This window comes from Branchiostoma belcheri, unplaced genomic scaffold, assembly GCF_001625305.1.
Source record: "Branchiostoma belcheri isolate BF01 breed outbred unplaced genomic scaffold, Haploidv18h27 scaffold46, whole genome shotgun sequence".
Classification (NCBI taxonomy): Eukaryota; Metazoa; Chordata; class Leptocardii; order Amphioxiformes; family Branchiostomatidae; genus Branchiostoma; species Branchiostoma belcheri.
In genome coordinates, this window is record NW_017804087.1 from 192,775 (window position 1) to 204,243 (window position 11,469).

Sequence of the window (11,469 nt, forward strand, 5' to 3'; positions counted from 1 at the left end):
CAAACAGCAGCAAAATAGCTACTTCCTCTCCATGCAAAGAAAAAAGGGCCTGCCTTTTATAAAATGAAGGTTGTTATCAGATGTAAGCATTCCTGGCTGCCTGGCTAGGATCATCTGTACATGAGAAAGCCTGACAGTTTCAGTGCCACTGGAACCACACAATCCTTCATATCATACCAGCCAGTTCACTCACTTCACCTCTGTTCGCAGAACAGCTTTCTGCAGGCATGCTGCAGAAAACACTGCCTAAATTAGAATTACTTGAAAACACAGATAACCGAAGTGGCTCTTGAACTTTTAATGAAGTTCTGTGGGTGGTACATGGCACGGCATGGTTGTTTGTTTCAGAAAACTATCATACAAACTGAATGGAAATCAAAGTTTGAAACTTCTGGTTTATATAAAACTGTATGTCAACAATTCAACCTTGCAGCTTTGACAGACCTTGATCCATTTCTAGGGCAGTTTCCGTTGTACATACACGTTTGTCCTTGCAACTGCTTAGAGCCAATTTCTTACCTCTACAAACAAGACCAGAGTCTCAACATTCTGAACATTGTCAGTGCAGACCTCAACTCCAAAAACATGTCTGCTCCAGAACACTTTATCCATGCTAGTCTAAACAGGACCTGACTTGATGGACACAAGCACACATTTATAGCAAACATACTCACTGTTCTGTATTTACACAGAATAATAAATTAGGGCTTTGGCATTAAAACTGCTCCAGTAATAGTCTTGTATAGAGCTTAAATTGGCTCTGGTTAATATTCACAATATCAAATATAGCATACCACTATGTATACTAAATTAGTAAATAACTGTTTTTTCTTGTATTTTATGTCTCTCTTGATATACACATTGGATACTTGTTCATAGAACTAATCATTGTTCAACGTAACATGTAAAGCCATGGTTGCCTTTCCTTTTATAAGATACAAGAACTTAGAAGTGTTCAGCTGTTTCTCAAGACTCCAAAAGAAGATCCGAGTGTTTGAAGATGTGCCCATCAGCTGACAGAGCTGTCAGACAGAAGCTACTGGAAAACAAACCACTTGATGCCATGCCAAGTTTGAATGGCCAGGCCATAGATTCTGACAAATGAAGACATATGGTGAAATATGGTCGGAGAAGGGCAGGTATAGACTGCCTCGTCCATCACGTATCGATAATGTACCCATCAACGCCAAGTCTACTGTACTTTGTACTGATGGAAAGCTTCACTGAAAGCTTACTAAATTTGTGGATGATTACGGTTATGGGGCAAACAGATGTATTTTCCCTCGCCTTAGTATGGCTTTACTGTTTGGAGCAGTATACGTGAGCCACCATGGCTTTCTTTCACAAATGCTCACTCTCGTTGGAAAATTTTGAAATCTGGACCCTCTAAAACGCTTACGCTATACTGCATTTTGAGGGGCAAATTTTGCTGGTAGACTAACCTTATGGCATTTCTTTGCACCTCTTTACATGCTGATTTTTGACCATCAAATATGATGAAATAGGGACAATTTTTGTCTGTAATTAGTGGGAAAAGGACGTCAAATGACAAAGACAGATGCTGGCAGGATCACTGGTTCTGGCCAACAATCTCCATGACATGCCAAGAACCATTCATTTTTATTTATCTCTGCAGAAAGGATTTTTCCTAGAGTACTAGTATGTTTGTACCGTACTTAGATTTTAGCTAGGAACAACCAAGAACAATGCAGAAAGACAGTTGATTCATCTGTTATTTCTGATAGTAGTCCTGATAAAGTTCAAGTTGCATGCAACTGGTATCACAACAACATGGGCTCATAAAAGTTCCTTGTTTTTGTTGTAACAAGCACGGTGTAACCCTATATACAGTCTGAATAATTTAGAGCCAATTTGACGGATGGAATTGTCTCTGTGCCTCACAAAGGTTTAAGTAGTCTGTGTTTTCTCATCTTCTCTCCATTTCCATTGTTGTTTTTAAGGCTTTTCACGACTCCAAACAAATGCTAATGCCGTCTGGCTTGCTTGTTGTCCAAAGCCCAGGGCTGAGTCAAGGCTAACTGCAACTCGACACCTGGATTTTCTTTACCCTTGGGGAAGTTTTCTTACAGTTTGACAGCTTGGAGCTAATGATATGCTGTATTCATATTCATGTTGTCAATCAACTGCAAATGGCGTTGATTATCAGCTTAATCTACAGTGGCTGCATGCTTGCAGGTAATTTTCCGAGAGCTGGAGCAGTGTGACTGGAAGGTAAACAGAGTTGGAGGTGTTGTTTTCCCAGCCAGTGCGCCAGCACACCTGTACAGATCAGGTGTCGGGCGGGACGGTTGGCTGACTGTGCCCCGACTCACGTGCCCCAGGCCCTCTCCACATCCTGTTGAAAACTGGGAGCATTCCCTTTTCAATTTGGACCAATTATAAAGATCGTTGTGTCATTCATGAGTGTGAGCCTCAACGTATCAACCGTACTTACAGTGACAAACCGGATATCTAACAGAATTTCTGTCAAGTTTTCGACCAACTCGGAATGGTTGTTGCATGCCCTAAACAGTTGTTGTCTGGGCGGTGAGAGAATCACAATGGTGAAATTCCTTTATCTTTTCTCTTTCTGAGGGTCTTTTTCACTTGCAAATTTCTCCCCACAAATCTGCAGTCTAAGCTGCAGTCGCTAAACCAAGCCCGACAATACACACACATGAATCCAGCCAAATAAATCAGAGTTTAGCACTACTCCAACACAAACAGACAAATTGTGCAATTCTTGGTTTGCCATGATATAAATCTCCACACAAAAGACCCTGTTACAGCTCCCAAACTTCTTTCCCTCCAAAACAATCCTTCCCAATCTTGGCTTACAGCCAAAACAACACATTAAACCCTGCCAACTACAAAAAGTCTCATAGCAAACCACATAACAGGCAAAAAGAAACTCCTTACACAACAGGGCCCATATAAAAATAGGTCAATCCCTACAGCCAGGAACCATATTAGATCCACATACTTGTCCCACGGCTAGGAATTTCTCCGCAAACTGTCCCCACAGCCCTGTATCAACACTGTGGGATGGCAGCAAATTGCCTGCCTTAGCACATGGTCAAAGACAAAGAAGGCAGGAAAGACAGCGGAAGCGAGCACTGGTGTACAGGAAAGAACCCTCAGCCCACCCAGAGTGGGTAGGGGGTGTTGAGTAAGAGCTAGCTAACCTGCATGGTGGGTCTGCCAGAAAACTTCAGCGATGTTTGCCTCCCAAGCACGTGCCAGGCGGGGCAGTAGCTTCTCTCCATGGGACATGGATCCATCCTCCCACATGTTGGACTACAGTTTGGGCACAATGTGACCAACAGAAGCAACTCCAGGAGCCTGATAGATATGTGTCAAACCCAGCCGCCCAGGACCCAGGTGGAAAGTTCACTTGCTGAACTCTGACTGAACCCAGGCCAACGAGGAGGGCTTTAGTATGCAAACTGGGCTGTACCACATTTCCACGGGGAGGTCCGCGCGCAATAAAACTCTTTCTTTTGTCCCCATTACAATTCTACCTGTTGCAAAATACTCAATTGGATATCCGAAAATAACTATTAGCAAAGAAGGGTGTTACAAAGGGTAGGTAAATATGAGAATTAATCACTTTTGTTTGGGGGCTGTCATACCCCCCTCCCCACATACCTTGTCCATCAGAGGGGCTGACAGTTCTTGGTGATGGGCAAGCTTGGTAACCACAGTTTAAATATAGCCTAGTAAACCACACACTGCTGTTCCAGCGCAAACAGGAAAACACTCCAGAACAACTACAACAGATTGGTATCAGGACTTCTTCTGGTTTTGGTTTTATAGCAGGAAGTTTACTAGTAAGCAAGAAATAAGATAATTCCATGGCCAACAGAAGGATTCCAGTCTGTTTCGATCCCCTTCTTCGCTTCGGCTTGTGCGAAATATGAGTGATCATTCACAGGTTGGCCTATCGTGGTGTAGGTAATATAACATTAACAGGTCAAACCTTCAATGAGCAATATACATGCTTTCCTGCTATATTTAGTGCCGTATTAACCTAAAGGCATTTGAGTCAGAACTGACCATGAAAAAATTACAAAATATGTTCATAGACTCTATTGGCATCTATTCTGATTATTTTAGGTTTCAGGAATTTGTTTAGCCCCCCTCCCCATACACTAAATGTCTAATCATGTTCATACCTAACATTTCATACTATGTGTGCTTTACAGGCAACAATACTGTCCTTAGACATGAATCAATTGATCTGTAACAGTTGTATCTTTGATCAAATGTAAAATGTAACAGAAGGCATTACTACTGATAAAGAACACAGTGTCAGCTGGATGCCCACACATGTGTTGTGTGATATCTGAGACTGGTCTGGCCACTGCAACAAGGATCAGGGGTGTGGTACTTTATTTGCACAAGAGGATTGGATGACTGGGCAGCCATATTAGCTCCAGATTCTATGTACCAATCCTGCTTGCATAGTTGGGGTATGTTGCTTTAGAATGTTAGAGTACACCCACACATAGAGTGACAGTTTGCATCTGATGATAATGTATATCTCTAAAGCAATTACTAGTACTTTGAAGAAATGATTGATGGGGAAAACAGCCTAACAAAATTTGTTATTATGCAATTAGACTGGCCAATAAAATATTATATTATGTACAACATAATTCATTTTTAGGCTGGCTAATTAGATTTTGATCTTCATACACTTGCCTCAGTGATGAGCCAACTTTTCAACTACAACTCCATCAGTCCATGAAAAAATGTACTCTTCACTCGCTCTATATGTGTAAATCTTTACCTATAAAATATACATGTATGAAATAAACACAGAGGGCAGATTGACCTTTCCTGTGTAGCACACCATCAAACACCCTTGTTAACTCATGGTTTGGCTTTGACAAGAAACCTTGCCCATGGCACAGCAAAGAGTAATGCACTTTGTGATTCTGTCAATGTCCATTTGCCTCTGTCTGTCAATCATTTGTTGGGGGCGGAGCCAACAACCACCCCAGACACTGTCAACAAGATGACACTTGCATTTAGAGCCTTCATTGACAAGTGTGTGATAATGACAAATGGTCTATGAAAATGGCACCTACAGTCCTTATAAAGTTTACAGGAAAAGCATGTGTAATTCGGTCTAAACCTGTCCAGGCCACTTTATCGTGAATATCAGCAAATATTTGTGGAATGAATCGTACGACCATGAACTTTGGAACAGTGTCCTCCAAGGACAGGCTGACACCCCACAAATGTTACCAGAATCACAACATATTGAAAAATGATTTCATGTGACATCTTGCTATTTCCGCTACACAACCCGAAAGCAGCCATGCCTGAAAATTGACGGACCAGAAAATTTTCTGGTCCAAATGTCAAAGAAATTTGCTTGGCTAAAATGCAAGGATCCATACGTTACCACTTCAAATGCCAAGCTTTCAAACTGAAACTTGCAATGGCCAAACAACCTCTCATTGTTGGGGCCTACTCTAAGTGCCTGATCTATGGAAGGGCTGCTAGGAGCCTAATGTAGTAAGGCTAAAAGTTATCAAAAATTTTATGTTTTCCATTTTTAGAAACTTTTCAAGATTAGTCTTCAAACTTGTTTTGAATCATCAAAAGTCCATCATGAGTCAACCTTTGAAGCTAGTCATATTTTAATAGGTCTGTATTTTGATTCTTTGCTCTAAAATCTAATTTGAAAATTTGTAAAAAAACTAACACGGAGGAAAGGTTGTGACTTGAGTCTCCAATACAAAATTCCCATCATGAATATTTTCAGGAAATACATGTACATGTAGTACATACTCATAGTATTTCTGTAAAACTGTATCCTGCCATCCCAACAAATACAACCTACACTAAGAATTAGGAAAGCCCACTCCAGCCTAACTATGGCTGAAATCTCCAGTCACTTAGATAGTGATAAATGTAACCTTTGCCCAGAGCAAAGGAACAGTTTACCCAGTGGTCCCACTCCCCTCCCTCCAGGCATACCTCCTGTCAAACAAATAAGACTGCACAGAGCACAGAACACCAACTCCACACTTATCCCACATGCCTCTCAGCTACTCTCCGCATGCTTATCTGTCCCTAATACCAACCCACGGACTTTACTTCCAAACTTACCCATTTTATCAGCTTTTATCCACTCGAGAATACTGTTTACCACTACACAATTTCTTCTGATAAAAGACATAAAATAAAACAACAGCAGGTGGCTTTAAAAAAAAAGCCATGTCAGCAATTTTTGACTTGAGAGGCACAATATACCACTTGACAACGTTACACACTGCAATACAGTACTGGTAAACAGTACATAGGTGTGTGTGTGTAGTTTCGCATTTACAAAAGGCGGCCAGACTTTGAAAGAAGTCAAACACTCTCTGCGGTGACGACCAATTAATCTATTGGGCAATCCCTGCTCGTATGAGAGACAAATTTACTCAGAGCTCGGCACACCTGTTAGGTAAGGTGTAATCTGGACAGCAAATATCCAACTCTGAGTCTAATAAAGACACTGCAATTTAGCAGAAGAGCAGCTTTGAAATTGGATATCTCTGGACTAATAGTAGCAGGGAAAAAATGTTGACAGGAATAAATAGAAGACATAAAGGAGAACGAACTGGACACAAATCTACACACAAATCCAATCTCTAGCCTTTTCTCTTCAATTCACTGCTACACTTTTAAAGTATGTTGTACAATACAGTGTAGCCTGCTGGTCAGCAATACTGCTTCAAGATCAGAGGGTTGAGAATTCAAAACCTAGACTATTGTCACAGAACTAGGATGGATGTTGTACAGTATATATATACTGTACCATCGTCAAATGACCATTGTACATGTAGTTACTGAAAAGAGAAAGGGAATTTCTTTGGCTAATTCAATTGAACTTGTGCACTTGTGCAATGGATGCAGCATATATACTAATTAAATACAATAGCTACAGTGCTGTACATGTATGTAGGGCATATGTACCTATCTTATTATGGAAACAATGTCCTGCATGTTCCAATTTATCCCATCCAATAAAAAAGCATGAAACATAACCCCAATTTTGACACTAATCTCAGACAAACATTGAACAGTGCCCCTAATCCCTGAGCTGATCCTGGGCCTCTTGTTGACTTAAGGAGGATTTCCACTCATGCTTAATGTACATGTGTGGGTGGATGGGCTTAAAACACTGGCTTCTGTTACTACTGGCAGCAGCTATCTAATACAGTACACAAAATACCACCAACAGAGATGCACCTCTAGCATGTCTCCTATGGTTTCCAATAAAAAAGATAATCATTTCTATCATCCTAACAACCGTATGTTTGATCAACCTCTTTGATAATTAAGGTATAAAGATAGTAGTACACTAACATTGCTAATACTGTACCTTCAATTATGAAAGCAATATAAGTTACCCTTTATTACTACACTACCTGTATCATTAATTTGTGAGTCGATATAATAGGAGTAAAGTTTTGTGAGAGTATTTAAAAAGAAAGAGTTAACATTTACCCCCAGTGGGCCTCCTATGCTCCTGGTATTTTTGTCTGGTCCAGAATTTGAGACATACATAGCATGCAGGTCAGGACTATTCTTGGCCTTTGACACAAATAAAATCTAATTCAGATCAAACTACATGTAGTATCATGAGTTAAAAGACAGCTTAGAGAACTTGGAGAAAACTTTGCCAAGTGTTCAAATCGGAATCTCACAACACCATACAACAGACAAGTTTTGTGAAGCATATATTTCAGAAAACTTGCTGGCAAGCTATTTCTCAGAGGAAGAATCAAACTGTTGGCAGAGTGACTACAAAGCCCACAAAGCATAGCAGCTTTACCTGCTAGTACTGTGAAGCCCAGATTTAGAGAAGCATACACAGAAGGATTGGATCCTTTTTTAGGAAAACCCGCTCGAGAGGATTTACACAATATCTGGGATTTGGTAAACTACTCCATGGAAGTCTACCAAGAAATCGAACACAGGGAAATGTTTGGCAGGAATGAAAGAAACATGTCTTATTGTATAACTTTCTTAGGCCTTTTAAAGTTTGTATGTACATGCTGAAGTTTCTCCATCTGCAACAAGTCTTAAACTACTGTAATCCACTTTATGTTCACGATAGCAAAAGTTTGCAGTCTGGAGAAAAATGGAGGCGTTCACAGAACTGTATGTTCACGGTGGTGGCAGGTGCAGGAAAAAGAAAGTTGGCAAATTATATGTTATTGGTAATGATAAGTTTGCGATGCAGAAGTGACCATGAAAACTGCAAACATAAAAGTACTGCAAAAAAATCGGGAATTACAGTATGCTTGTCTCTTCTAATGTCTCTGTGAACTCATGAGGAAAATGTGCTTCATGCAAAGTACAAAATACCACAGTCACAGCTGCTTTTCCAAGCTGAAAACACGCGTACATTTTTGCCCACACTCGAGCCCGTTGTTGGTGCTCTGGAACTGGTTCTTACAAGTCCTTAATGTGACAGGCGGAGAGACCGGAGTAAACACGTTCGGTTGCTCACGTTTACACACCCTGGCCAGACGCCATCAGAAATCACAAACAACTCCTGGCTGAGTGGCAGGTGGCTTCTGATGTGGGGCTGGAGAGATAGGATCTATGACTGAAGCAGGGTGTCTTCTTGCAACACCACAAGACACGATTGCATCATCTTAGACAATGCCTTCCTCAAGTGTTCCAATTTGTGGATACTTGAAAAAATCTTCATCTTGTCCAAGATAGTGGACCTACGGTAACTTTTGATAGTTAGTCAAACTTTTGAAGTACAATGTAGAATCTAAATACTCAGCTATCATCAGCTGAATCATTTTTTTCCTGTCTGGTTCTTTTCATTCTTGTTTCCAAAAGATATTGTCGTGAAATCTGATACATGGTTGTGTTTGTCTTGAAAACAAGAGAGAAATTTCAAGTGGCATCATAACAGCAAAAAAATATTTACGCAGCATAAATTCATATTCCAATGACTTATCAATGCAAATGTGCTTTTAAAACCAATATACAGTTATTATCCCTTAAAGGTATAATGAATAATTGACTAGGAAAGAAAAGCTTTACGGGCTGTAAGATTGTTAGACACCTGTCAGTTTGGGTATCACTTGATAATTGATACCTCGACGGACCAAAAAGTCCTTTTTCATCTCTAAGTAAATAATATTAAAGCACAAAGTCTCTCCCTCCCTCTCCCAATAGCTTGGCAAACTTTCCCCGAACAGATATTTGCTTACTCTCCTGTCCTGTGTTAGTCTACCTTTCATTATCTTGATAAGGGACTGTACGATATTTACCGGGGGGGGAGGGCTGGTGCACTGGGGGGGAGGGCCATTGAAAATATTTTGGCCTGGGGGGAGGGCCATGGAAAAAATTTTGAGCCGGGGGGAGGCCATCGAAAAAAAAATCGGCCTGGGGGGGAGGGCCACCGAAAAACTTTTGTAAAATATGGCGTCGCGTTGTACCGAATTACAAGAAATACGCCGTAAATTCCCGAATATAGTACGCACTTTTTACATTTTTCAAAATCCCAGAAGTGTCTCGGGCCGTCGCCAAAGTCGCGGTGCGTACTTTATTTGAGTTTTCCGCCGACAAATCCGTGGACGACCCAGGAATATAGCGGAACACCAGCACGGTGAGCTTGGAACATCGATCGTCCATAGCATGTTTTGATAAAAATATTGACGAGTGGAAATAAAGTTAAACTTCAATAAATGAACATATTTCCTGTGACTATCGTCGATATTGACACCAAGTTGCGGTAAAAGAAGAAGTCAAGTCACCCACGGTAAGAAAATGTAGGTCTCTGGCAATGACACCCGACGCTTTGTCATGCCGACAGGATCGTTCCCCAGCTAGCCGGCGCCGATCTCAGTGGAACCCCGGCAAAAATATAAGTACACAATTATATTACAATTGTAGGGTTTATGAGTGGTAATATTTGAAATGGTCCGCAAGCCGTGAACGTTCTTGATCGTCGTAACGTAACATGTGATAACATAACAGTTGTGCCTCGACTGATGGCCATCATTTCCAATACACTTCCGGCTTCAGTTCAACTCAGGAATCTTCAACAAAGATTATGCCCACGTCGTTTCAAAGGTTCAGAAATTGTTAACCATGTTTCACTTCGTATCACAAATATTTTTAAATCTTGATAAATGCCACAGAAAATTACTTTGTAGCGGGCTACACCAGCCAGTACGACGTGAAAATTCCAGCTAGATGTACTCCTACTCGTCTGTTCGGCAAGCTACAATGATAGGGACGGAGTTAACTTTAAAATGTAGCCTTTGATGAAATCTTACCGCCCGGCCGGTGGGTGGGGTGTTTGGCGCGCCGACAGGCAAAGTACACCTACAGCTGAAGAACACAGAGAGGGCCGTGGCATGCGCAGCGCTGAGGACAGCTTTCCAGAACATGGACCCCGAGAAGGAAGTCTTTCTTTCCTCTGAACAGACTGTACTTATAAGTTTTACGGAGTACAAATTAATAGTGTTTATTCCTTTGATTTTGTGACAAAAACATCTATCACATAACGAGAGATTACTTGAAACGCAGTCAAACTTGTCACTTTCTCCTGTTCGGAATCGAAAGTCCCATTGATCCCAGTAGTCTATTGTTGTTGTGTTAATTGGTTTCGGTGTCAAATTTTAAATTCGGTAGCACCTCAACACCCAAATACTCCGCCCAGTTCTCCGCCTGTATAATTGTTGCTCTCCATGGGTCAATCGCGCGGGCGCTATTAAAGAAGTGTTCGGCGCATTTCGTATTAAAAACATTAAAGCTACGTACTTGTGCATCAACATTCAAGTACCCCCCCTCGTTACCGATAAAATCGATATTTAAATATTGTCTTTTTTTCACGAATCGTTATTGACCATTGCTTGCTTGATCACCAAGACACCAACACTCCAAAGCTGGATCCAAATCTGTGCGTTTCGCCGCACTTGCCTTACCTTTCGATGCGGTGGTGACGTCTTGCAAGTCGGCTGCGGCCGGCGGTGAAAAACAAAACGAACTTGAAACGTTTCCCGCTACGTTACCATACCATCACGTAGTACACGGCATAAATCTAGTTTTTAACAATTTTAAATTTGTTTGGAACAACGAACTGTCATATACTACATGTTCACTGTGGTACCGGCCGTGCGTAGAAGGGGTGCGTACTTAATTGGAGTTTTTCCATTTTACGTTTTAGACGGGAATATTTGTCTCCCACCAGCCCCAAATCGGGGGTGCGTACTTTAATCGGGAATTTACGGAGGGAGAAAGAGACATGGACTGGAAAAATGGGGGGGGAGGGCCACCGAAAAATTTTTTGGGGTGGGGGAGGGCCATTGAAAAAAATTTTGAGCCGGGGGGAGGGCCATTGAAAAAAATTTTGAGCCGGGGGGAGGGCCATGGAAAAAATTTTTTACCGGACCATTTTGCACCAGCCCTCCCCCCCGGTAAATATCGTACAGT

The 11,469-nt window shown here is 41.3% G+C and overlaps 1 protein-coding gene across 3 annotated transcripts in view; it reads right to left on the reverse strand.

The window, feature by feature from the left end:
• LOC109479038 (retinoic acid receptor alpha-like) overlaps positions 1–11,469 on the reverse strand; it is a 145,997-nt gene that overhangs the window by 26,288 nt on the left and 108,240 nt on the right. The window contains exon 1 of one of the 3 annotated variants that reach the window (XM_019780880.1): positions 3,186–3,291. The exons of the other annotated variants lie outside the window; for them this stretch is intronic. Within the exon in view, the coding sequence (XP_019636439.1) occupies positions 3,186–3,291 (106 nt within the window). Of the gene's footprint in view, positions 1–3,185; positions 3,292–11,469 lie in introns of those variants that run through there. 3 annotated transcript variants of the gene reach the window in all.